We start from the raw sequence: 27,707 nt of genomic DNA, 5'->3' as shown, positions 1-27,707 counted from the left end.
AAAGGCCTTGTATGGTTTGAAACAAGCTCCAGGAGCTTGGTATGCAAAGATAGATGCTTTCCTACTCACTCAAGGATTTGTGAACAGTCCATCAGAAGCCACCTTGTATGTAAAGAAAGAAGAGACAGATCTACTGGTCATCAGTCTTTATGTAGATGATCTCTTGCTCATGGGATCTAATGATGACAAAATTGCAGCTTTTAAAGAGATACTGCAACAGACATTTGACATGTCTGATTTGGGGCTTGTACACTACTATTTGGGCATACAGTTTGTGCAGGATAACAGAGGCATTGGGTTATTGCAATCTCGGTATGTTGCTAAACTTTTGGAGAAGTTTAAATTTCAGGATTGCAAGCCTATTAGCACTCCTATGGAGCCTGGGATGAAACTGTCACTACAAGATGACAGTATTTCCTTTGATGCCACTACATATGCTCAGGCTGTTGGGTGCCTTATTTATTTGTGTACTACACGGCCAGATATTCAGTATGCCGTATCTCAGTTGAGCAGATTCATGCACAGCCCGCGGTTGTCACATTGGCAAGCTGTGAAGCGTGTATTCCGGTACTTGCAGGGTACCTTGTCTCTTGGATTGCTTTATCCTAAGGGAGGTGACATGCAGTTATACGCTTACAGTGATTCAGATTGGGCTGGTGATTTTGATACACCAAACATTCCACTAGTGGAAATTGTTTCTTTCTTGGCTCTTCATGCATTTCTTGGCTAAGCAAGAAACAGACCACAGTGGCCACTTCGTCTTGTGAAGCAGAGAGAGAACACGACTCTTGTTGTGTATTCAGTTGATAATATGAAGTACAATAGCCACATAATAAAGTGACCTAAAAGATGTGTTCACATGTCCGGCCATAAAATGTGCCGGGTGGACCAAAACACTTATAAACTGTTTATAAGTGAAACTAAGCTAACTTGGGAAAAAAACCTCCACTAACTGAAGTAAAAAGTGCCCCAGCAATCTACTGATGATCACTAGCACTCCTCTGGGTGCATACACAGCATAAAACCCAACATTTTGGTCTTACAAATGCCCCAGCTACATTCAATAGAATGATGGATCGCATATTCCGTGGGTACAGGAAATTTACAGGTGTCTTCTTTGATGACATCCTAGTCTTCTCGAAGACCGAAGAAGAGCATAAAGCTCATTTGGCTATTGTTTTTGAAGAGCTCCATAAGCATAAACTCTTCATAAATGCAAAGAAGAGTGAGTTCTTCTTGTCAGAGATACATTATCTTGGGCATATTATGTCCAAAGAGAGTGCGGATGGATCCTGCAAAGATTGATGCAATTCGGAATTGGCCCGAATTGAGTTCGGTGCATGAGATCCGTAGTTTTCTTGGATTATGCTCTTACTACCGCACGTTCATTCGGCACTTTGCATGGATTGCTTCTCCTTTGCATAATTTAACAAAGAAGAAGGCCGTGTTCAAATGGACTAATGTAGAGAGAGATGCATTCCTCAAATTGAAAGATGCAACTACTTATGGTCCAGTGTTGATCGTTCCGGATTTGCAAAAGCCTTTTTGTGTGGAATGTGATGCATCTGGAAATTGCATAGAAGCTGTCCTTAATCAAGAGGGACATGCCGTGGCTTATGAGAGTCGTAGATTGCATGATGCAGAGCTATCTCTTGGCATTTATGAGAAAGAGCTCTTGGCTGTAATTCATGCACTTACTATATGGAAACACTATCTTCTTGGGGCTGATTTCACTGTGAAGACAGATCACCAGAGTTTGAGGTATTTTCTTACTCAAACTAAGTTATCAGAGAAGCATATGAGGATGGCCAATTTCCTCTCTATGTTTCATTTTCAGATCTTGCACACCCCGGGAAAGAAGAATGTAGTGGCCGATGCATTGTCACGAAAGCCGTATGTAACAGCTATCTCGGTTGCCTCTCATGGGGACTTGTCTACCATGCGTGATTCGTATCATACAGATGCTGATTTTGCCACTATTTGGGCTGATTTGATGGCTGGTCATGCACATGCCTCATATGTGATCAAAGAGGGTTATCTCATGAAAGATAATTGCCTATGTGTGGTGTCTGACATGAGGCAAAAGGTTTTGGATGAGTGCCATGCTCCTCCATATGCTGGTCATAGAGGCATAACGCCTACTACGCACATGATTGAGCGGTATTTCTTTTGGCCAGGTATGCGGAAGGACATAGAGGCACATGTACGTTTCACCTGTCAAAAGGTCAAATTTGATAGGCAAAAGGCACCAGCTTTGCTTCAGCCATTGCCTATTCCCACGCAGCCATGGGAAAGTATTACAATGGACTTGCCACGTACCCAACAGGGTAATGATGCAATTTGGACAATTGTGGACAGGCTTAGCAAGCAAGCTCATTTCTTGCCGGTCAAAAAGACCATCAAAGCTGAGCATATGGTTAAAATATATCTTGCACAAGTGTTCAAACATCATGGAATGCCAAAGTCCATTGTGGGGGATAGAGATCCCAGGACTACAAGTCTCTTTTGGCGGGCCTTATTTGATAATATGGGCACCAAATTGGACTTCTCATCAGCTTATCACCCTCAAACGGATGGGCAAAGTGAGGCTGCAAATTCAGCTGTGTTGGATCTCTTGAAATGTTATGTGGCGGATCAGAAGTCTTCTTGGGAGTACTTACCGCTTGTAGAATTTGCATACAACAACACAGTACATGCATCTACGGGAAAGGCCCCGTTTGAGATTGTTTATGGTAAGGTGGTTTTGCCACCCATCCTTCGCACAAAGGATGAGATATTTGCAGCTGATGAGTATGTAAGAGACTTGGATATTGCTTTTGCTCAGGTGCGGACAGCCATTGCAAGGTCACAAGACAAGCATAAAAAGGTTGCCGACAAGCATAGAAGGCAATTAGATGTTAAAGAGAATGATTGGGTATTGCTGAAATTTAAGAAAGCAAGACTTGCAAAGAGGCCTGGCAAAGAGGGTGCATATCCTAAGCTTGCAACCAGGTACTATGGGCCTTTTCGAGTGATCAAGAAGATCAATGAAGTGGCTTTCAGATTGGCATTACCTAGTCATTGGTACATACACAATGCTTTTCATGTGAGTCTCCTTCGCAAGTATGTAGGGCCGGAGCCCAGTGAAATGCTCATTGAGGATCCACCAGAAGTGGATGAGCTTGAGGAGATCTTGCAGCCAGAGCAGATTGTGTATCACAAGGAATGCAAGCTTGCAGGCAAAGTTGTGAGGCGTTACTTGTGAAGTTTAAGAACTATCTTCCCATTGATGCTAAATGGGTAGATGAAGAGTTCTTCAAAGATTGCCCGCATGTGCTTCACACATATTTGGATGCATTTCAATTGCGGACAACTGTTTAGAAGTGGGGGGAGAATGTCACCAGTTGGCCACCCGAATGGTTCACTCTTGCTTTCACACTATGTACATATTGGATTGGTGTCCATGGCTTATGGAATGTGCCTATGCATGTGATTGACACGTGTCATGCTGTATAGTTGGATATGATATTCCGCTGGGACTTGATGTTATCATGCCCGGAATATCTGGAGGACTTGGCTTTCCGCTGGGACTTGTGCCTTTGTATACATGCCCGGAAACGCCTGGAGGATTGGCTTTCCACTGGGTCTGGTATCGCATATACTTGCGTCTGGTATCGCATATACTTGCCTAGAAACGCCTGGTCTTATATGGTTTCATGAACGGAAATTGCTCATGCCAATGCTGCATTGCATAGCATCTTTATGTGCTTGCCTGCAAATGAAATTGCATCCTGTTTTCATGCCTGCATGACCTATGTGTAGTTCCGGGCTAGGGGACGCCCGCCCGTGCACCGTGCGTGTGAAACTGTCTGCTGACATGGTTGTGTGGCATGTGAACAGGTGGTAAGTATTACCCAATCTAGGCTCAAATAGCCCTTAGGACTTAGCCAATATTTATAAGTGAGTGCGTTCCCACTTCATTAGAGTTTGGGCGCCCAAAAGTCACTTATAAATTATGACCGCTTCCAAGTTCACACTCAATGAAGTCCCGAGGGAGACAAGACTCAATGTCCAGGACCTGCTGATCCTCCCCTTTTACTCATAAATGGGCATCTCCCCATGTCCCTTCACCTGATTGGACCCCAATTCACTTACTTATTAAGAGAAAATTCGTGTTTTCTCTTCGTGAGGATTTTTGGAGGCTGAAAACTCTGTTTTTCCACCATTTCTCTCCATTTCCAAGCTCTCCATAGCCATACCCAACTTGCTAGGGTGTTTTCCAAGCTTCCAAGAGTGTTTCCAAGTGCTAATCACTCTCCTACTCACTCCCAATGACTGAAATTCAGCAAAACAGCTCTCATTTTTGCTGTAATTTCTGGTCTTTTTACTGAAAACCCTAATTTCAGCCTTCCTTTCTCAAGTTGAACCATAGGGGAAGCTTTCCCACGGTTCCCTTCATCCTCTCGAAGACTTTTGTCGCGAAGGATTGCGGCAAATCAAAGATATTAACACTCCTAAAGCTTCCAACGCGAAGGCTTCCGCTTGCAACAACTTCTATGAAGACTGGTAAGCTAATTGGACAATGTGTTGTCATTACTTATTCAGTAGAAGGGCAGGACTCCTTGTTTAGCCGCCCTGTGTAGTATTTCTCTTGTCCTATGTGCTCTTGAAGATGTTGCTACCTTGCTTGGTAGAACATAGAGCCAATGGTAGAGAATATGGGCACTGAAGTCAGGCCGGGCATCAAGGCAGCTCCTTGGTGATCTACATCGACATACCATTGTTTTCTAAATGCTGAATTTCATATGCATTGGCATGGAGGATTTGGCAATGGATGCCCGTGAAGCTATGTATTGAATTTCTCCAATAGTAATACAATTTACTCAAGGGAGGGGTCGGCCGTTCCGGCTCATTGTGTGTCTCTTGTCAATTCAGCAATTTACTTCTTGTATTTGAGCAAGTGTCCTTCAAATCTTAGTGTATTTAAGTGTATTGATTAGCTTTGTGTTCAACCAAGTCACAGCCTCCTACGCCAACGGCCTTAGATTGTCAGAAATGGGGATGTCTTCCTTCATAGCAGAGTATCTATAGAAGTTCTTCACATGTAGGTCAGTGGAAATGAAGATGAAAAAGAATTTGTGTGTCTCATGTGGAAGATCAATCTTTCTTCATGAGATTCCAGAATCATGAGTTTGGGATCATGTTTGAAACACTATTATTTTTGAAACAGCAGGAAAAGAAGCCTGCTCCACCAAGGTCGTCACTGCAGAGTCAATGTCCATTCTTGCAAAGTCGAATGAGCTTACTGAAGAATTACACAATTGTAGTAGTGCTAAGATGTCTGACCATGGCAGAACGTGGATGAGGAACATGATTGACCAAGCATCCAATGAAAATGGGTGACATCCAAAGAATACTGTTTGCAAAGCATGGCGAAATGTTCTCATCATCAAGACAGCAGGTGGACCACGGGGAGATAGTAGCATGAGCTGAGGATACTAGCAGAGTAAAGGCTGCTAACCATGCAATTGCATCCTATGAAGCTTTTAATTTTGTGCTGGCTGGCACGTACCTGTAGGGTAGGAGTGTGGAGGATGCGATAAGGGCTCTAACTTGTTAGTCATCTGGAGAGTGGGTGGCACTTGGCTGCTCTTGGGTGCTGCCCAAGGTCCAGGGCTGCTGCACTATCAAATCCCCCTGCGAATAGTCACAGATATTTTTTGTGCGCGCTTGTTTGTGTGTGTGTGAGTGCGCACAAGTGCCTATTTTGAGGGCTCGGGGCAATCAGACCTCAGGCTCAGAAGTGGTTTGAGGAACTGAACCTACAGTCGGGTGGTGAGTTGCTAGCCACAATCCATCGGTCATGCAATGCGTACAACATGAAGTCTATGAAACCTCGTTCGGGTTTCAGTTCTAGGTCAGATGACCCCTTGGTCATGGTCTAGGAAGACCTTACAGCAAGGCCATTGAGGGCACTTCCACTCTCCCTTTTGAGTCCATCCATTCCATATGGACGAACATCATTCATACCATCCGCCACTGGATTACATGCATAGATGGTGAGAGGCTTTTCTATGCACATGGCGCCCGGACCTCTTTCTCTGCGATTGGGACGGCAAGATCACTTGGCATTACAGGTCTGCTCTTTGATCCCCACCCCCCCGGGTCCCATTTCGTACTAGATCCCACATTTGGAAAAAAATCAATCATAACAACATTATTTAATATACAATTTATAATTAAAGAGATAAAGAAAGTACTGTCTTGGGCATTTTCATAAAGGCTATCCAAACCTTGAAACACAGTTGATATGAATTTCAATACTTTTTGAGTGTAGCTTCAAACAGTTTTCATGCATCTACCTGCACATGTTCTTGCATGGGTCCTTTGCCTAGCTTCATCAAGCATGCTGTGCAGCATCTGAGGCACACTATTGAAAGAAGATTCACATAATAGAAAAAGGTGCATAGAGTCTGCCAAAAGGTTGCATGCCAAGCCTATTGCAACAGCTGTTTCCAATTTATCACCTGTAAGAACCTGAATTCACAAAGAAACCATTCTCCAACTTACAACTAAAAGAATACATAAATAATTGGTTAGTTACATCAGCAAAGTAGAATTTTGATCATATCTTTGTAGATATACCCAAAGTTTGATTCCAGCCTGTGCCAGAAGTGTCACAGTCTCTTGCACACCATCTTGCAGCTTGTCTTCAACAGCTGTGACTCCAAGAAGCACCTGAAAAAATGAAAAGCAAATCAAGTGAATTCATGCAGGTGGCATAACTAAGCATAAAAGTGTGATTTGGCAAATACCAACCATTTCACGCTCGATCGAATCCGCAGCCTCTCCTAGTTTTTCTTCGCGGTCATCCAGTGCCACACTAGCCACACGAAAGCGTGTTGCCCAGCTCTTAAACTCAGCTTCTTCAATCTGGGAAGGAGATCACATCAAAAGATAAAAACATCTTGCCTTTCAGGAACTCAGAGAAGAAAAACAGCTATTAAAAAACATGTGTAATATAGGACGCATTAGCCTATGGATCATGAATCTTTTCACAAAAATTAAGACTTTGGTTAAATATGACAAATAAGGAGAGAATCCATCTCCAGTGCAGTCAAAAAAGGTGAAAAATCCAATTGACCCCCCCCCCCCCCCCCCCCCCCCCCCCCCCCCGGGCCGCACGCCCGCCCCACACACACACACAAGAGATGAAAACAAAAAGTCAGGGTTGACCTGAAACTTCCCAAAGGGCATCTTTTGAGCTAAGAGGCTCTAAACGTACACTACCTCTTTTTCCAAATAGATAAAAGGGTGTAAAGTATCACATTACAAGAAACAGTGGTGGTGATAAGTTCAAGTACTCTCATTATTCTTTTCTAGCTCTCCACTTCCGTCATGCTGTCAAACTAGCAGTAATCTCCCAAGGTGAGGTAACTGCTAAATGAGATCCAGAGTAAGGAAAAGGTCCTGAAAGTACCTGGGTGGAACTGACAGTCTTTTTTTTCCTGAGTGGAGATCCTACTAATTCGGGAGGCCCGGAAAGTCCTATGCCCGCCCGTAGGCAGAATACAACTCCTGCCTGAGGAGGTAGCAAGCTGGGAGTGATTCTGAGACCCCTTGTTCAAGAGTCCAATATGGAAGCTACCAACTCAACTACAAGCCACAGGCGCAGGATTGCCAGTCTTGATCGCATCATCGTGCATAAAAAGTGCGATATTTGTAAGCATGCACTGATAGATTTTACTAACCTTGTGAAACATGCAACCAAAACCCATGCAATGAAGTGTGGCTTTATACTGCTAATGAAGATTCCCAAAATAAACTCTGGTCCTATCTCCACCCCTTGATGCATTTTTACAACAAATCACATCAAGAACTACAAAGTCCAGCAGTCACATCTGGGGCCAGGTCGCACCACACTGCAGGCCTGGGAGAGGTGTGCTTTTTGAACTGCTCGGAATCAATTATAGGGCAGTCCACACTGTGGTATAAGCCAAAAGAGAAGTGTGACCTTCCAGCTGCTGCCAGAACTCCACAAGTCCTCCAAAAGAATCTTTCCATGACTCTAGCAATATCGTACATCTCTCAGTGGGGTCTCTAGCTAGGAACTCAAGTAAGGAAGTGGCATCCATTCTGGACAATGCAATCAGAAAATGAAATAATCTGATAAGGCCTCTGGGCATCTAACCATCTGCACTCACCTAGATCTTATTGTAAATCTCTAATGGGGCAGCTACAAACATCTAGGGTCTCCAAGAAAAATGAGTACTATATCCACATGCCTTTGCAAATAAACTGGCAGTTCTGGCAGACGATTGAGCTAAACTCACCTAGATCAATCTCAGTCCTGATATTCTGAATGAAATTTGAGAGACCGTATAGAAGTCACAATGCAATTTCTAGGTGTCTCAGACCTCCTAGTTGAATCAATAATACATTTCACTACAGTCTATCAACCAAATGAAGTTCCGCATGTAGAATAGATAGTAATCGCAGAGTACAGCACAATACCTCACGTTCTGCTATGCAGAGTGTACGAAAACCAGCGTGGGCAAAGTCCTCCATATGCTTTACACTAACTTCTGCAATCCCTCCTTGATCTTTTGCTAGCCGTTTCAGAATAACCGTATCAGCGCCCTTGCAGTATAATTTAATTCTGCATCAAATAATGCTGGCATTGATGACTTAACAAGACAACATAACATTGATACACATACCTGGGTAAAACCACAAGCATTTTAACCATGCAGCAATCCAACTTGCAAACAAGCTAAAGAAAGGATAAACTTGATCAAGAGAAACCTTTCGTAAGTCTTTGTGACGCCACATATTATACCTATATATTTCCTGAAATATTGCTCTCTTTTTTTTTGTTTAGAATAATGTTCGTTTAGATCTAGGAACTCTTTTCCCATCATTATGTGATCATTTAGTTTTTGGACAGTAGAAAACATATTTCTCCTATTTTGTAAGAGATTTTTTTGTGTGCTAGAAATAGAATCTCGAGAAGTGATGTATGAGCGAGTTGTAGCGTATTTGGAGTAGAATAACTTTGTTTCTCTAAACCTTGGTCGTCCCTGCAACAGGTTGGTACTGAAGTGGTTTTGTGCTAAAAATTTCCCAAGTTTTCCATGCCGCAGGTTTACAGAGCTGTTTTGAGGCCCTACACAATGGAATTTGACTCGAAGACCTCAAAGCTCAAGGACAAAGGTGTAGAGTTTTTAGAGATCTTCGAAAATGGTCTCGAAGGCATTTTTCCAACTCCTCACTATTTGGAGTAGAATAACTTTGTTTCTCTAAACCTTGGTCGTTCCCGCAACAGGTTGGTACTGAAGTGGTTTTGTGCTAAAAATTTCCCAAGTTTTCCATGCCACAGGTTTACAGAGCTGTTTTGAGGCCCTACACAATGGAATTTGACTCGAAGACCTCAAGGCTCAAGGACAAAGGTGTAGAGTTTTTAGAGATCTTCGAAAATGGTCTCGAAGGAATTTTTCCAACTCCTCACTATTTGGGAGATACGACCTCCCGAATGAGACTGTTTTCTAACACTTCCCAAAAAACGCTGATTTTGCCCCCTCTTGTGGTTATCCAAAAGAAGACTTCCCGATTATTAAAAGCACACCACTTTGGACAGTTTTGTCTATTGCTAGTGGACACTTTTGAGGCAGCTTCTCTTGGTGGAAAGCATGGTGAATTGGGGATCATCTTCAGAGAACTAGAGAAACTGAATTTCTGCATACACAGTTCTATCGCATACACGCTTTGGGAACGGGAAATGTGACATGCACTCTATCGTGTCCGAGGGCCAAGACTTGGGACTACACAACCCATGGGCTCCTGCAGACGTTCAGGGCATTGAGCACGTGAACAAAGGCTCAGTTGTATTTGTTGGGCACTCACACTTTTAGAATGTGGATGGTCAGTTTATTAAAGAGGCTGGACATTTTATTATTGAATGGGAGAGAGAATTAGGGTTAGAGATTCATGTGGGAGACATACGCAGAGAGAAGAAGGGAGAGAGAGAGAGTTGTGGGGATAAGTCAACTCACCAAGTGAGAGTGTGTGACTCCCCTATCACACATGTATATTGCACTAGTACACATAGTGCACTTAGTACATTAAAAGTACTAAGTGTACTATGTACTATAACTTATGGGCTTGTACACACTATAAGGGTGGGCATTATGCCTTTACCCCAACAACCTCCCACTTAAAGGCAAAGTGCCCTTAAGTAAAGGAAAAGAAAAAATCAGCATGTACATGATAATATACAAGGCCATATCAAGGCTGAAACTGGCCTCATCCAATGCCCATCAAGTGTCTGCAATGAGCAAACCGCTCCGGAGGCAAACTCTTTGTCAACAGATCAGCCGGGTTGTCATCCGTATGAATCTTAACAAGCTGAATTTGCTTGTTCTCTATCACCTCTCTGATGAAGTGATACTTCACATCCACATGCTTCGTCTTTGCATGAAAGACAGGGTTCTTTGCCAACTGAATGGCACTCTGACTGTCACAATGCAACAATGGAACATCCCCTGTATAACCCAAATCAACCACTAACCGAGATAGCCATAATGCCTCCTTGCAAGCCTCTGTGGCTACAATATACTCGGCCTCTGTAGTAGATAAGGCAGTGCACTTCTGCATCCTGGATATCCATGACACAGCACCTCCTGTGAATGTGAACACATAACCGGTAGTAGACTTCCGGTTATCTGGATGACCGGCATAATCCGAATCCGTGTAACCATGCACTAATGCATCCTGCTTGCCAAAACAAATGCACATATCCTGTGTGCCCTTCAGGTATCTCATGACACCTTTCACTGCTTCCCAATGCTTCTTGCCAGGGTTGGCCATGTATCTAGAAACCACTCCCACTGCAAATACAATGCCCGGCCTAGTAGCAACCATGGCATACATGAGACTGCCACAAGCTGAAGCATACGGAATCTTGGCCATATCAGCCCTGCCACTATCTGACTGTGGGCTGTCCATAGCACTGAGTTTCACATATGGAGGCAAAGGAGTACTAGTCTTCTTCCCCCCGTCCATATTGAACCTCTGCAAAACTTTGCCAATGTATTCCTTCTGAGACAAATACAACACATGCTGATTTCTGTCCCGAAGTATCCGCATACCCAAGATGTGATTTGCATCACCCAAATCCTTCATATCAAAGGTTTGATGCAGCCTCTGCTTCAAGGCATCCATCTCTTTACGAGATTTCCCGGCAATCAACATATCATCAACATACAAGATGAGGATCAATAGACTGCCATCCAAAGCTTTCTTGGTGTATAAGCAGTGATCTATGTCACTTCTCCTGAATTTCTGGGATTTCATGAATGTATCAAATTTATGATACCATTCTCTTGGTGCCTGTTTGAGCCCATAAAGACTCTTTTTCAGCTTGCATACAAGCTTCTCCTTTCCATTTACTGCATAACCCTCTGGCTGTTGCATATATATCTCCTCATGGAGATCACCGTGAAGAAAAGCAGTCTTCACATCCATCTGAATCAAGTCCAGATCATCACGTGCAACCAAAGCTAACACAGCTCTAAGTGTGGTCATTTTGACCACTGGAGAGAAGATCTCATCAAAGTCCACACCATATTCCTGCTTGAAGCCCTTAGCCACTAACCTGGCTTTGTATCTTGGCTTTGCATCTGGTGCAACTTTGAGCCTGTAAACCCACTTGCATGGCAAAACCTTCTTGCCTGTAGGTAAATGCACCAACTTCCATGTTCCATTTTTGTGCAAAGAATCCATCTCTGACTTCATGGCACGCTCCCAAAGAGCCTTGTCTGCCCTCTGTAAAGCCTCCTTGTAACATGAGGGCTCCCCACAGTCAGTGAGCATCAAGTAGTCAACCCCTGGAACAAACCTGTCAGGGGCTCTAGAGGGTCTTGTGGACCTCCGTACCCAATGACCATCATTTGCAGGTTGCTGTCCAGCCTGCATATCACCCATTGGTGGCTCCTGTTCCATGCCATAAGGCTGAAATATCATGCCCGGTATCTCCTCTAACTGTGGGATATCCATTGGGATATCTTCTGCCATCTCTGGCTGTCCATTTGGACCATTTTCAGCACCATTTAAGGGCTGGTTTTGTTGCTGTAATGGCTGATTTACAGCCCTTGGTTGTTGTCCATGATGTCCATCATCATCAAAGATGACTCTGCTAGGCTCCTGTTGCCTTGCAGGCTCCTTATACATGCATGTTTCATCAAAAATGACATCATTGCTGCGTATAATCTTTCTATTCACGGGATCCCAAAGTCTATACCCCATTTCACCTCTGTCACCATATCCTAAGAATATGCATTTGTGAGACTTAGGATCAAGTTTGGTGCGCATTTCCCTGCGTATGTGCACGTACGCAACGCAACCAAACACTCTCAAGTGCTTGTATGACGGAGGCTTCCCTGTCCATACTTCCTCTGGCACTTTCCCACCAAGCCTCGTGTTAGGTGACCTGTTTATAAGATGAACGGCTGTCATAACAGCTTCAGCCCAAAAACCATGAGGTAACGCAGCATGTGACAACATAGAACGGACCTTCTCCTGTATGGTCCTGTTCATCCTCTCTGCTGTCCCGTTTTGTGGAGGATCATAAGGAGTAGAGAGCTCCCTCTTGATGCCTTTAGCATCACAAAAGTCCTGAAACTGTTTGGACATATACTCTCCACCATTGTCGGAACGCAAAGCCTTCAGTGTTTTGCCAGTTTGATTCTCAACATGAGCAACAAACTTCTGAAACACTGAGAATGTATCACTCTTCAAACGAAGAGGATAAACCCACACCTTGCGTGTGGCATCATCAATAAAAGACACAAAATATTTTGCCCCTCCCAAAGAAAGCTGAGGCATCTCACATACATCTGTATGCACAAGCTCTAACTAAGCATCTTTCTGTCCAAGAGCTTTCTTGTGGGGGCACTGGAGTTGCCTGCCATATATACAATGCTCACAAAACTGAAAACTTGAAAACTTTAGAGAAGGCAAGTAACCCAAACGAGACAATTGCTCCATTCCTTTGACACTCATGTGTCCCAACCGGCTATGCCACATAGAGATTTCCGGCAGCTCGGTTGCATTTACATTAGCATGGTGACAAACACCTGCATGCATGAAATAAAGAGTGTCCACCTTAGAGCCTCTGGCAACAACCAGTGAGCCCTTACTAATCTTCCACTTTCCACGACCAAATGTGGTAACATAATCAGCATCATCAAGCTGTCCAGTAGAAAGCAGGTTCTTCTTGATCTCAGGCACATGCTTGACATCATGGAGCATAAGCTGTGAGCCATCTGAAAACACAAGCCTCACATCACCTCTGCCAAGAATCTTGCATGCATGGTTATCACCCAAATAAACTACTCCTTCATTGCCAGCAGTATACCTGACAAACAAGTCTCTGCAACCTGTGACATGAAAGGAGGCACCTGAATCAATGATCCACGAGTGCATACCATGACCATCTCCTGTAAGAAGTGAATGGGCATCAAGTGAAGACGTGAATAGGACCTCATCCTCACTGTCACCTGCATGTGACACATTGATTTCTTCAATCTTGACTCCACCTTTGCCCTTTTGCTTTGCATCTTTGGCTTCATCTTTGTCTTTGTCTTTGCCTTTTCCCTTTTCCTTTTGATCATTTTTCCATTTGTAGCATTGCTTTTTGATGTGTCCCTTCTTGCCACAATAATGGCATTCCAAGTCCTTTTTGGAGCGGAACTTGCTCCTTCCCCGTTCTTGGCTTTTACCCCTTTGCTGGGATCTCCCACGTGCATTCATTGCATTGGACTTTCCAACAGAGTTGTTTTTCCTGTTCATCTCCTCTTGAAGGAGCGCACCCTCAACATCTGCATATGACAGCATAGCATTCGAATTGCTAGTGGCTGTCCTGAATGTGTCCCAACTCTCTGGCAAAGTGCATAAGAGAAAAGTGGCTTTGAATTCATCGTCCACCCATTGCCAACTTTTGATTTATAACTTGGCTGACAATACCATTAAACTCATTTAGATGGGCTGCCATAGACGCCCCTTCCTTCATCTGAAGACCTATGAGTTTCTTCAACCAATACACTTTGCTTGAGGCACTTTGCTGGGCATACAAGTCCTGCAATCTTTGCCACATTCCCCAAGCTGTCTTCTCTTCACGAATGCTGAAAAGTAAAGAGTCTGACACAGACAACATGATAGTAGATCTTGCCAGCTCATCCATATCTTCCCACTCTTCAGCAGTAAGAGAAGCGAGCATTACACCCCTTTCTTTGATAGGCTTGTGCTGCTTCTTCTGGAGCAACACATTATAGCACTGGGTTTGCCAAATATCATAGTTATGTGAGCCTTCAAGCTTCTTGATGTGAAGCAATGAAGAGCTCTCACCTGTGGTTGCCATAGCAATATGCAACCTGTCAATGCCTGACTCCCTGCAAGTGTGCAAACACTACACCAAAAGCACACAAAGTGCTCACAGTTGTTCTCCCAAAGATTTGCCCAAAGCATCAAATGCGATTGCCTGCATGCAAATCAATCCAATCGGCACAAAAGCCCCTTGATTTGCACTGCAATTTGCTGCAATTTTGCCCGAATGTGCGATTTCTCACATCATACAGCATGTATGACTGCTTGATTGCACAATTACATCAAAAGCCCCAAATTTTGACATCCAATTTCCTGCAAATTGATCCTGATTGTGACCAATGTCACCCAATTTTGCCAATTTTGCTCAAAAATTGAGCAATTCGGCACCTGACCTGCTCAATTGATGATTGTACCTGCTCAATTGCAAATTGGACATGCAAATTCCAAAAAATTGAAGCAAATACCTCAGGTAATTTTCTGATTTTTTTTTCTCTGATTTGCAGGCTGAATTTCAGTTGATGCTGTTTGCAAAAATCTAATGCTGCTGTATTGATGAATCGGATGCTGCTGCTGCTGAGAAGGGTGCTGCACGTGTGTTAATGCTGATGCAAAAAAGGGGGGGGCGCTTCTTGCTGATGTGCCTGCTCTGCTGCAGTTGTACGGATGGCTGGGCAGCCCTCTGCAGAGGTTTAATATGGACGGGGGGAAGAAGACTAGTACTCCTTTGCTTCCATATGTGAAACTCAGTGCTATGGACAGCCCACAGTCAGATAGTGGCAGGGCTGATATGGCCAAGATTCCGTATGCTTTGAATCCTCAGAAATCAGCTTGCAGTCAAGGGGCTTTTGTCCAATTTCTATTCGGAACTGTTGTATGCAGTGTTCGGGACTGTAAAAGTCTGATTTTCACTCATTTGGACAGCCAGGAGAGCATTTATTGCTACTGTACCTGTTGGTCTCCTGGCTGTCCAAATGAGTGAAAATCAGACTTTTACAGTCCCGAACACTGCATACAACAGTTCCGAACAGAAATGGACAAAAGCCCCTTGACTGCAAGAAGTTCACCACAATGCGGCTGATGGTGTCGAGATCGAAGAAGGTGTCACCGCTCATGTGTGAATAGGAAGGCATGAGAAGGCGCTACTAGGCGGAGGTGGCGAAGGCAGCAAGTCGTTGGTCGGCGGCAGGCTACTAGGCGAAAGCGGCAACTTTGAGTCGGCGGATAAGCGCATGCGAGGTAGGCGATGTGGAGACGTGGGCTGCCCAGCAACTGGGCATAGGCAGTCAGCAGCCTAGCCTGCCGCCGACCAACGACTTGCTGCCTTCGCCACCTCCGCCTAGTAGCGCCTTCTCATGCCTTCCTATTCACACGAGCGGTGACACCTTCTTCGATCTCGACACCATCAGCCGCATCGTGGTGAACTTCTTGCAGCAAGAAGGGAGAGCAGAAGAGCAGGATTTTCTTGCCCTGTATGACTATGAGCAGAGCTCTGGTTCTCCTCCTCAGAGCTCAGTCATGAAGGCTGCTCGCGTCCTCGATTGCTACCTTGCAGAAGTTGCGCCTGATGCAAATCTTAACGTCTCCAAGTTTGTTGCATTCGCTGAATTGATGCCTGAGTATGCACGCGTGGTTGATGATGGGCTGTATCGGGCGATTGACATCTATCTCAAGGCTCACCCAGGAGTGAACGAGACGGACAGGAAGAAAGTGTGCAGCTTGATGGACTAACCTCTGCTCTGATACCAGTTGAATGGGAGAGAGAATTAGGGTTAGAGATTCATGTGGGAGACATACACAGAGAGAAGAAGGGAGAGAGAGAGAGAGAGTTGTGGGGATAAGTCAACTCACCAAGTGAGAGTGTGTGACTCCCCTATCACACATGTATATTGCACTAGTACACATAGTGCACTTAGTACATTAAAAGTACTAAGTGTACTATGTACTATAACTTATGGGCTTGTACACACTATAAGGGTGGGCATTATGCCTTTACCTCAACAATTATTTGGGCACCCCATATTATAAAGATGTTCACATACATATATTTAAATGAACAAGACTATTTATAAAATGGGCACCCCGTGAGTAACGGATTTCACATTTATTCATTGTATATGGTGGACATCATGGATTTTGGGCATGGAAACAATTATGGGCTTCTACGGCATAGATGTGGACTTGCATTTTAACACGGATAACCTTGATATACATGGAATACTAATTTTTCCTTAGGTTTTAAAGGAATCATTTGGCTACATTGCCACTCTCTGGAGGGATGCGTATCATGTTTTCTGCTCTTGTACATCTCTGTACATCATTTCGTCCCACTCTACCTCTTTGTACAGCTTCCTGCTCCATGAGATGAGACTAGAGCCACGTGAGAAACAGTATCCGTAGTTGACCTTCTGGTTCAACATCACCAGCCCAATCTGAATCTGTATACCCTGATAAAAGGGCTCCTCTCATGTACAAAATGCCATAAGTTTGTGTACCTTGAGAACACATAGACAAGCCCTCTAGTGGTTTTGCTTGGGTTGGGAGGAAAAATGGCTCAAAACACCCACTTAATGACTGATGCTTGGACGAGTGTTAGGTAGGTAGATCAAAGATCTAACTAGCTTTCGGTACAAAGTAGCATTAGCCAAAGGGGAATCATCATACTTGGACATCTTGTTACCTGGATCCATATGGGAAGAAATGGGTTTACATTCAGCCATCCTGAAAGCTTGAAGTACCTCCTTACAATAGCACTGCTGAGAAAGAACGATAGAGTTGGCTTGCTGCCAAAACTCCATCCCAAGGAAGACTGAGATCAGTCACCTTAAACTCCTGTTGTAAGCTTGCCTTTGAGGCCTAGGTCTTCTTCTCATGGTTTCCTGTGATGATCAGATCATCTACATAAACATGATCAGCACAAGCATACCCCTCTCTAAGTACACATAGAGGTTAGCATCAACACTGCTTCTCTTGTATAAAAAAGAATGCATCCATGTGTGGATACCAGGCCCTCGAAGCCTGTTTCAGCCTGTACAAAGCTTTACGCAATTTGAAGACCATGTCCTCATTGCTTGGCACCTGGAACCTAGAGGTTTCTCTACATAGACCTCCTCTTTGAGATCTCCATTTAAGAATGCCGACACAATGGGCTGCCAATGCAACTAATGTGCGAATAGAACGCATCCTTGGTGTTGGAGTAAAAGTTTCGTCAAAGTCAATACCCTCTCGCTGAGCATAGAATTTTGCTACCCGGTGAGCTTCGCACTTATCTAAAGTACCATCAGACTTAACACCAATGACTTTTCTTTTACCTCGACTTGGGACAAGCTCCCAAGTCTTGTTCGTCTCGCGATGGACAGTAGCTCACTCTTCTCTCTCCATTCCTTCTGTGCCATTGTGACTTCACCAGAAGTTGGTTCTGCAACCTTCATTAAGTGACTCATCAAGGCAAAGTTGACCAAATGACCCTGTTGGGTCTACTGGGTCTTTTGTCCAGATTGTCTATCCAAGAGACGCTTTGATCTTCTTACTCCAGTACTTGTCTCAGGAAAATCCAAGATACTCGACTCTTTCAAAGTTTGAAAGAGCCACCTCGGTATGGGTTTTTGCTTCTCTGGCAAATGTGCAGCTTCATCAGGCTCCACCTCCTCTGGAAGATTGACGGAATATACAAGTTCTTTGACTTTATCTTGTTGTATTGGAGGCTCGGGAAGAGCCAATGTCTCCCCCCTGAAGTGGAAATAGGGTGCTCTAGAAAGGCCACACCCCTGCTAACAGTGGCGTCCTGCAAACAGCCTGTAGCCCTTTGTCTTCATGCTATGCCCAATGAAGAAATTTGATGTATTGCAGCAGAGAGTGGGCTGCTGTCCCAAGATGTGTACTGATGATAAAACGCTGATGTTCTCTACAGTAGCAGAGAGTGGGCTGCTCTCGGATGGCTGGAAACACTGATGATGCAAACTCTGGTGACAAGGGTGCTGTGGTAACTGAATGGTGATGAAGAGCAAAGAGGGCTGCCGCCTCCACCCAAAACTTGCAAGGAAGACCTTTACTGTGAAGCATGGCCTTAGCCATCTCCACAAGAGACCTGTTCTTTTGCTCTGACACACCATTTTGAGATGGTGTGTAGAAAGCACTCAACTGCCTCCGTATACCATGCTGCTTCCAAAACTTATCAAATTGTTGAGACCTTTGTCAGACCTTAGAACTTTGACTTTATGCTCAGACTGGTTTTCCACTTCAGCCTTCCATCCTTAAACACATTTAAAGCATCACTTTTTCTTTTAAGAAAAAGAAAAAGAAAATAAACAGCCCAGCTAGGTGGTCCCCAATGGGATCGCCCTCTTCCAGCTTTAAATTTTGTAGCTGGAACTCTGAATTGAGTACACGAGCAGGAGTATTATTCTCATAGAGATTCTTAAGAATCTCGTATCCACACAATTCATAATTATGAATGCAAGGGCACGAGATTCTTTCTACTCCAAAGCCATGTTGTTGGGATCTATAACTTCGGGTCTTCTTGAAGAAGACTTCTTGAAGAACCATCCACTACATCCCACAAATCATGCGCTATATATTGGCATATATGCTATGAGTAGTGCCACATGTGAACATGGGCTAACCAAGGGCACTTTTCTCCCTTTGGGTTCCCCTTGGATATCTGGTGTGAAAGGACACCATCATTATTATTGTATTTTGGATCTTGATATTATGGAGTCAACTCCCTACCTCCACACAATTCTAAGTAATCCCTTTTGTGTGAGCATCATCACGCTGCTTCTCTATGTGGATCCCTAACCCTAACAGTGGTATCAGAGCATGCTGCTCGCTAGAACACCTTCCGGCCATCCCCGTCCATCCATCCGTCTGCGCTGCGAGCCGTCCGTCCGCCATTGGCTTTGCGACCCACTCCGACTACCCTCTGCACATTCGCCCGGCCCCTGTTTTCTGCTGCCCGCCCAGCCACGTTCCGCCTCCAAAGCAGGCGGCGCTAGTGCCCAGAGAACCGCTACCGCCCAGCCGAGCGGCAATGCTCTCTCCATAGGGGGCGCTTCTTGGTAGCGCTCAGCCACACTTGTGGCTTATGTGGCACTGGCCGGAAATTTGAGTTTTTTCGAGTCCCTTCTGTCCGTCGGGTCCACCGTCCGTTGATTTCGCCGTTTCTGTCCGTCGATTTTGTTGTCGCCATCGCCGACTGAAGCTGCCTGTCTGCCATCTTGCGCCGTCAACGACTCTTCATCTCACAGTAGTTATGGCTGTGGCTGCCCATTGTCGCCATACCTGCAACCCGCCTTCACCAAAGAGTCACCATACCTGCCCGTCTACATCTCGTCTATCTACAACCCGCCATTGTCCCTTTTCCAGCAACAGGCAAGGTATTTCAAGTTCTACTAATTTGGGTATTACCAATGCATTGTGTTTGGTTCAAAAATCTGAAAGTGCAGGTCATGCAAAATTTGGGGGTTTTGTGAAATACCTGCTTCATTGCAAAAATCAGGTGCAGGTGGCAGTGCAGGGTCACATTTTGGTGCAAATTTTCTCAAAATTTGGCGATTTTTCAGATATTAGTGCTTAATTGCACAATTGTAATTACAAGACACAGAAATTTGGGGCTTTCCTAAAATCAATGCTTAATCACACAATTCAAGCTCATTGGTACACAGATTTTTGGGACTTTTGTGAATTATGTGCAATTGACACATAAAACAGCCCATTGGTGCTCAAAACTTTGGGGTTTTTCAACATTGAAATTATCTGCAGCCTTGTATTTGGGGCAAAACATTTGCACAGGACCTCGTGCCTGCCTTGCATTGCACTCCAATGCATTTGGGATTTTGCCTGCAAGTGCTTTTTACAACATATTTGGTTGCACGTGTTTGCATCTCTTGGTAAAGAGATTTCAACAAATGACTGGAAATACAACCGATATATCTGGGCTCTTGTCCCAAGAGGACAAATTGGATGGCAGTAATTACTCCCTCTGGAGTTTCATGGTCCGAAACCTTCTTGTGGCCAAAGGATTATGGGGTTATGTGTCAGGTGAAGATGTACGCCCTGTTGACATAGCACCGAACACGCCTGGCCGTGGTGCTCAACAAGCTGCAGTACCTACTCCTCCCTCATAGGAGCAGAAGAGATGGGATACATGTGGTGTGCCCAAGCGATGGCTTTGATTGCTTTGTCCATAAAGCGATCAATTATACCGTCTTGCAAGACCTCACGATAAGCTTGGGATGTACTTGAAACCATGTATCAGGCAAAGAATGAGGCCAGGGTTGTATATCTCAAGAAAGAACTTGAGAACTTGGACATGAATGATGGTGATAGTATGGCTGATCATCTTATTAAGATCCAGGACCTTCGGGAGCAGTCGCTCAACATTGATGAGGTCATTTCTAAAAAGGAGCTGGTTTCTAGGATACTATCATCACTGCAGGAAACTTACTTGAACTTCCACACATCGCTCACTCTATCTATGCAGGGAAACCCGGAACCAATCTTGTTTGAAGAGCTGGTTGGCTTGTTACTACAGGAGGAGCAAAATCGAAAGAACAAATCTTCCGTCATGCGTGGCAATGATGGGGCTTTTGTTGCCCAAGATAAGGGCAAGGGAAAAGTGAAAAGCAATTTTCAGCCAAAGGATGATTGGGGAGAGTCTTCACAAAAGGCTAAAAATGATCCAATGTCACTATTGCAAAAAGCAAGGTCACTATTTGAATGAGTGCAGAAAAAGGCTTGCAAAGGAGAAGAAAAAGAAAAGCAGCATGGCTGTAGATTCTTCTTCATCACCTACAGCGAAAGATGATGCGTCAGTAAATCTTGTGCAGGATGAGTGGACTTTCCTTACTTGCAATTATGATGCATCATTAGAGCATATGTCTCTCAGTGTCAATGAAAGACACGACACATGGTACTTCGACAATGGTGCTACTAAACACATTACCGCACAGAGGAATTTGTTTAAGAAGCTTATGGCTGCCCCTGAAGGCAAATGAGTAACAAGTACAAATAATTCTTCTTATCCGGTTCAGGGTGTTGGTGAGGTGATACTCACAAAAGCAGTTGGTGCAAACTTATGTCTTCCAGATGTATTGTATGTGCCAGAAATTAAGAACTTGTTGTCCGTCTCCTCTTTTGCTAAAAGAGGATATGCAGTGAACTTTGAGAACGACAGATGCACAGTGCAAGACCGTGAAGGTGGCTATGCATTGGTCACATCCGGCACATTGTACCATGGGTTATATCAATTTGACAAGTTTGACAAGAGAGAGCATGATGCTCATGTGGTTACCACTCTTACACCTGCCATGCAGGGGGTAGAATTGTGGCATGCCAAGTTTAGGCATGTAAATTATGGCCATTTGATGCTATTGCAAAGACAAAATGGTACAGGATATGCCTCATGTAGAACCGCCACTAAAACATGTATGTGAAGGGTGCATATTGGGTAAGATGCACAGAAATGCATTTCCAAAAGATGGATCAACGAGGACTATCCGGAAATTACAGCTTGTGCACAGTGATGTGTGTGCTCCTACGCGGACACCATCTATTGGAAAGCATCTATACTTTGTAACCTTTATCGATGACTACTCCAGATTTGCTTAGGTGTATCCCTTCAAAGCAAAATCTGATATATTTGCATGTTTTTAGCCCATTGCTTTCAAAGCTTTTATGGCAGAAAAAGGCATAAAGCATCAATGCATGATGCCATATTCTCCTCAGCAAAATGGTGTTGCTGAGAGAAAGAACAAGTCTTTGATGGAAATGGCTAGATGCATGGATAAAGGCAAAGGCTTGCCTCACAAATTCTGGATGGTGTGCTGCACATGTGTTGAATAGATGCCCTACCAAAGCATTGAAAACCATAACGCCATATGAGACCTAGCACGAAAGGAAACCTAAAGTTGATCACTTTAGAGCTTTTGGATGTATAGCTTATGCACATGTACCTCAGCAATTGCGAGGTAAGCTTGATGACAAAGCAGCTAAGTGCATATTTATGGGTTACAGAAGTGGCAGTAAAGGCTATCGTCTCTTTAATCCTTCCACACAAAGGAATTTGGACAGCAGAGATGTTGTGTTTACTGAAAATTCAAACCAGCCATTGGCTGAATTTTTTGTACAGCCACCTTCAGGCCCACTTAACATGTTTGAAGAACTACTCCCATTGGAAATTGATGGCACAACAAATCAACCATCAACTTTGCCTAATGGACAACCTTTGGGTGCTCAAAATCAGTCCATAAATGAGCTCATTACACCTCAAAATGTCGAGGAAGCAATGGAGCAAGAGTGGAAAGCAACGAGGGCCTAGAGTTCTGCCTCGTTGGATGCTTCATACTTTACAGGAGAGCAAAGTTTCAGCTCCCCTAGGTAGCAGGACACGGGTTCATTCACGTAATGCAAGAGAACATGCAAATGTTGCTTGCATAAATTCATTTGAAGAGGATCATGAGAATGAGCATTGGGTAAAAGCCATGCAAAATGAGATAGATTCTATCCATAAAAACAGCACATGGGATTTGGTAGACTTGCCTGCTGGCAAGAAGCCCATTGGCACAAAGTGGGTATACAAGTTGAAAAGAAAGTCAAATGGTACCGTTGACAGGTACAAGGCCAGGCTAGTGGCCAAAGGATATGCCCAGAAAAAGGGCATTGATTATGATGAGACTTTCGCACCTACTTCTCGTATGGCCACAGTTAGATGTGTTGTTGCATTGGCTATCCATCATGGATGGAAAGTGCATCAGTTGGACAAAAAATCAGCTTTTCTCAATGGGGATTTGCAGAAAGAAGTTTATGTAAATTAACCCATTGGTTTTGTGATGCATGGTCATGAAAACAAAGTATGCAAACTTCGAAAACCAGTTTATGGTCTCAAACAAGCTCCTCGAGCTTGGTATGAGAAGATACATACCTATTTGACCACGCAGGGATTTCGCATTAGTCCAACAAAGAGCACCTTCTATGTGAAAAAGGATCATGGCACTTTGATTATGCCCATTCTTTATGTGGATGACACGTTGCTAACTGAAAATGATATGGAGAAAATTTCAGCATTCAAAGTTGAATTGCAAACGTCATTTGAGATGATAGATTTGGGATTATTGCATTATTATTTGGGCATACAATTTGTGCAGACCGATGTTGGGACACCAATCAAAGTACATTCAAAAGCTGTTGCACAAATTTGGGTTTCAAGATTGTAAGCCCATCTCTACTCCGATGGAGCCAGGGCTGAAATTGAGCATGTATGATGTTGGAGAGCCTTTTGATATGAGTGTTTACAGCCAAGCAGTGGGCTGCCTCATATACTTATGCAACACACGCTCGGATATTCAGTTTGAAGTTTCCCAATGTAGCAAATTTATGCACAGCCCAGGTACAAAGCATTGGCAAGCAGTGAAGCAAATCTTCTACTATCTTCAGGGCTCCCTGGATCTTGCATTGGTATATACCAGAGGGGGGGGGGGGGTTACACTTGCCATGCATGCCACTGATCATGGCATCGCTGAGAGTTTACCCATCCTCTCATAGCATTGGCTGACGCCCGCTCCGAGCCCCCATTTTTAGCTTTCCCCATTGCTGAGTTTTTACTTTTATCAGCCTTACCATTGCTGATTTTTTATCTCTTGCAGCTTGACTTTTGGATCCTGTTGCCTTTACACATGCGTATATCTACTACATCTTCTTATGCTTATCACTGGTGCAGTTACAGAGCTATGCTTTGCTCTCTTGTTGTCATTGAAGTGGATTACATGCAATTCAGCTTGGCATTTGGATGCTTGCCTTCAGGGGGGTATTATGCGATGCCTCTTGATTTGATGCAGTTGATGTCCACATGATCTTTGACATGCATTTCAGATGATGCGTTTATGTACTATTGTGCTCTAGCATTAGCACTATATGACATTGGGGTTTCTCATTTTTCCCATCATATAGTGCTTGCTTTTCCCATTGACACTGCAGTTCATCTTTGCCAACGTGATCTCTCTTGATCACTCTAACTGTGGAGCATAGTGCATGGCAGCATTCATAGCTTTATCACCCTGCTACCCGTTCACTTGTTGGTCATGTCCACCCGGCCACTCCTGGCTAGTTTAGGTGTGAACCCAACTTACTCACGGGCACTTTTTCCCTGTGGCTGGACACAAATTTTTTCCCCGTGTGAACACACTCTTGTGTGTTGGGCACTTAGCCCTAGGCTTTTAGTACTCATTTATACTTTCATTTCATTCATTATTATTGAGTATATCTTTCTAGCACTCTCACGTTTCTCCGTGCTTGAGCTTGTGTGTGAATGTGTGTGCAAGCTAGCTGCCCTCCTACCCAACATAAACACCATCCTGGAACATGTTGATGCAAAACGCATGCAGAAGAGAGAGAAGAGAGAGAGACAGAGCTGAGTATTCAGTATATTCCCAAGGGGTTGGTTGGTGGTGTTCCACAAAACCCAAGGGAATGGCAGTCCTGTGAGTCGGGTGCCATTTGGGGCACACCAAGAAAGGATTTCACGCGACGGTTCCAAGGGAGGATGATCCTCCAAGGGGTGGAGTGAGAGTGCCAGACTCGATACTCAGGAAAAGAAGACCATAGAAAGTGTTCAGGGATAGGGTATGAAGGGATAGGGGACAGGATGGAACAGATGCATAGATCTTCATCAGAGTTGGAGTGGATTTGGAGACCAAGCGGGGTTTCTAGTGAGAAGGTTGCGAGGAAGCAAAGGATGACAGGTTTGGGACTCCAAGGATGGACAATGGGATGATGACAGTCATCCAAGAATAGAATTTGGAAGCCCGTCATCAAGTTTAGCACAGGGAGATGTCATGTGCAAGACATGTGCTGGCTAATTCCAGGCTAATCCTTGAAGGGCAATAGAAAAAGAACAAGTGAATGCATGCACTAGCAAGGCAAGAAAGGTCAATGGCCTCTGTAAAACGCTGTAGATTCCCATCCAATCTGGATAGGTTAGCAGCAGTGTCATTTGCAAATTCTTCATCTAGGAGCTCCTCCAAAGAGGAGATGGGGAGGTTGAGGCCCGTGTCGTGCTCACCGAAAAACCCATCCGAAGCATGGTGCCATCCAGTCAACATGGTCATAAGCATTCTTGAAGTCGAGAAGGAGAACTGCTTTTACCCTCCTGCCTCAACTGAGCTGAAGCCCCCTCCCAAAATGTGAAGATGTTATCCAAGATACTAAGTATGTCTTGGTGCCATGGATGAGGTATGGGAGGTGTGGCTGATTGCCTTGGCGAGGATTTTGTAGGCTGTGTTGAAGATGGCTTTCAAGAGGTCCCAATGCCATTTGGAAGAAACAAACCGGAAGCCCATCCTCTTATAGAGAGAGAGAGAGAGAGAGAGAGACCCCAAGAACTATGAGACCAAAAGTAATACAATGGTACCATGGATATAATGAGAGAGAGAGAGGAAGAAGAAGAAGAAGAAGAAGAAGAAGAAGAAGAATTGTTTTTACGTCATAGGAAACTATTCCAAAACCCTTGAAGGATTCTCAGACAAAGCTGGATTTGAACTCAATGAGAGAGAGAGAGAGAGAGAGAGAGAGAGAGAGAGAGAGTTATATTATCGTTTACGAAAGACCCAAATGGTCAATGAGACCAAAAAGTGTACAATGGTGTCCATGGAATCTCATCATCATGGAAAAAACAACAACAAAATGTACTCAATGATGTCCGGAGATGGCGTGATGTATATCCAATCCTGAACTAAAGCATCAATCAATCGATATCTATGCCTCTAAACATCAGCTGAATAAGTCACTCCTGTGATAAAAGGAGTGGCCCATCCAGGATATCCAGCATGGAAGAGATAAGTAGAGTCGACTGGCTCGCTAGATCCACAAGGTGTGGGAGAGTTACCCTCCGTCACTCAAAAGTCCCCTGAATCTGGAGCTGGTGGGTGGGGCAGGGTCAGGTCCTAGAGGTCGGGGCGACTGTAGCACAGAGAGAGGACCTGCTACTCCAAGTTCAAATTCCAGCCTTCAAGTGATAAAACAAGCTTTGTGATATGATGTGGGTAAAAATTTTACCTTCCATCTGAATTTTTGCAAATGATGCTCATCCTCTTTCTTTCACTAGTGAATTCCAGAACTGCCAAGATGGTTTGTGATTCTGTGTATTGACCCTAAAGACACACTATTAGTAAGAGGAGTCAGTTTTTCAAACAGACTGGAAACATCTAAATAACAAAAAAACCAGTTTCTTTACTAAGGAGTGCACAGATTGATCAACATCTTTGGAGTAACTGGAATTTTGAGCAGATTCCTTGATTAAAATATAATTACTGGCACCTGGCATTCTATAGTGAGCTCATCAGGAACCCGCCTAGTCAGCTGGAAACCGCACAACGCTGCTCCCTACGGGTAAATAATTACATACCAATAGATGGTTTAAGAAGCATGCCTTTAACTTTAAATGCCAATCATATATGGGCTATGTTCACTTAGTTGTAAGAGCGAAAGGGCTGAGCATTAGTAAATTCCTTGTTTACGTGAAAGCTAGTCAGCCCACGGGCACGTAGCATGGTGGTGAGGAGTGACGGCTCCCATTGCAAGAACCCAGGTTCAGACCTCCCCAACCTATGCCCATGGTACAGTCTATGTCTAGCTAAAAATATGTTTCTCTTCTTCTTCTTTTTATGTAGAAGCTAGTCATCAATTTTCTCTTCAAATTTCCATATGATCAAGTGTCTCATTACGATGTACAAAAACATGTACTCACTTGCACCAGAGCTTCTTCATCTGGAGAAGATGATTGATATCTTATCTCTCCTGTCTCGTCATCGTCTGAATATGTCGGTATAACTGTATGGCACATGGCAAGATGGAAAAAAAAATCTCGGCATTTTTGACTTTGTGAACTTGGGAGTATCACTGTTTTCTGGAGCTCTTCCACAAGATATTGATCTTCACATATACTGTGTATGCAGCATCCAGAGTTGGGCTCTTCCCCAAATCCATCTCTAGGAAAGTTGCCATACACAACACCATTTATCGAGCATTGAACAAAAGACATGACATTTTGTGTAAGAGTACCAGTCTTATCTGACAAGACATACTGCACCTGCTGAAAGCAGGTTGCAGTGAGCTGAGGCAGCAATGTTAATACGTGTACAAATAGGAGGCGAACAAGTGGTGTACATGGCACATACTGAAAAAAGAAAAGAGTTCTTTCATTTTTAGTTGTTGCCCTATTAGAAGTTGTCCGTGGCATACCACTCTAGCAACAAGTATGAAATACAATGCGTATGGATATTAGTTGGCTGATAAGCTAAAATAGCAGCCAACCAAAAAGAAAATATACACTAGCCTTCCATTAGGGAGGGAGGAAA

General features: G+C 44.0%; 1 protein-coding gene across 11 annotated transcripts in view; it reads right to left on the bottom strand.

The window, feature by feature from the left end:
- LOC147621211 (uncharacterized) overlaps positions 1–27,707 on the bottom strand; it is a 50,664-nt gene that overhangs the window by 13,396 nt on the left and 9,561 nt on the right. For 6 of the 11 annotated variants that reach the window (XR_015269777.1, XR_015269776.1, XM_086823919.1 and 3 more), the window contains 7 exons: positions 27,098–27,526; positions 26,668–26,733; positions 26,407–26,501; positions 8,494–8,638; positions 6,799–6,912; positions 6,625–6,717; positions 6,342–6,516 (listed from right to left, as the gene is read on the bottom strand). Coding sequence is in view for 9 of the 11 variants with exons in the window: in XM_086823919.1 (XP_086680045.1) it covers positions 6,342–6,516; positions 6,625–6,717; positions 6,799–6,912; positions 8,494–8,638; positions 26,407–26,501; positions 26,668–26,733; positions 27,098–27,526 (1,117 nt within the window). In the remaining 2 variants the exon portion in view is untranslated. The remainder of the gene's footprint in view (positions 1–6,341; positions 6,517–6,624; positions 6,718–6,798; positions 6,913–8,493; positions 8,639–26,406; positions 26,502–26,667; positions 26,734–27,097; positions 27,527–27,707) is intronic. The other 5 variants (XM_086823921.1, XM_086823924.1, XM_086823925.1 and 2 more) reach the window with 3 other exon arrangements.

Source organism: Cibotium barometz, chromosome 30 (genome assembly GCF_041138505.1).
Source record: "Cibotium barometz isolate CiBa-2024 chromosome 30, ASM4113850v1, whole genome shotgun sequence".
Taxonomy (NCBI): domain Eukaryota; kingdom Viridiplantae; phylum Streptophyta; class Polypodiopsida; order Cyatheales; family Cibotiaceae; genus Cibotium; species Cibotium barometz.
This window is presented reverse-complemented; position numbering and strand designations above follow the sequence as displayed.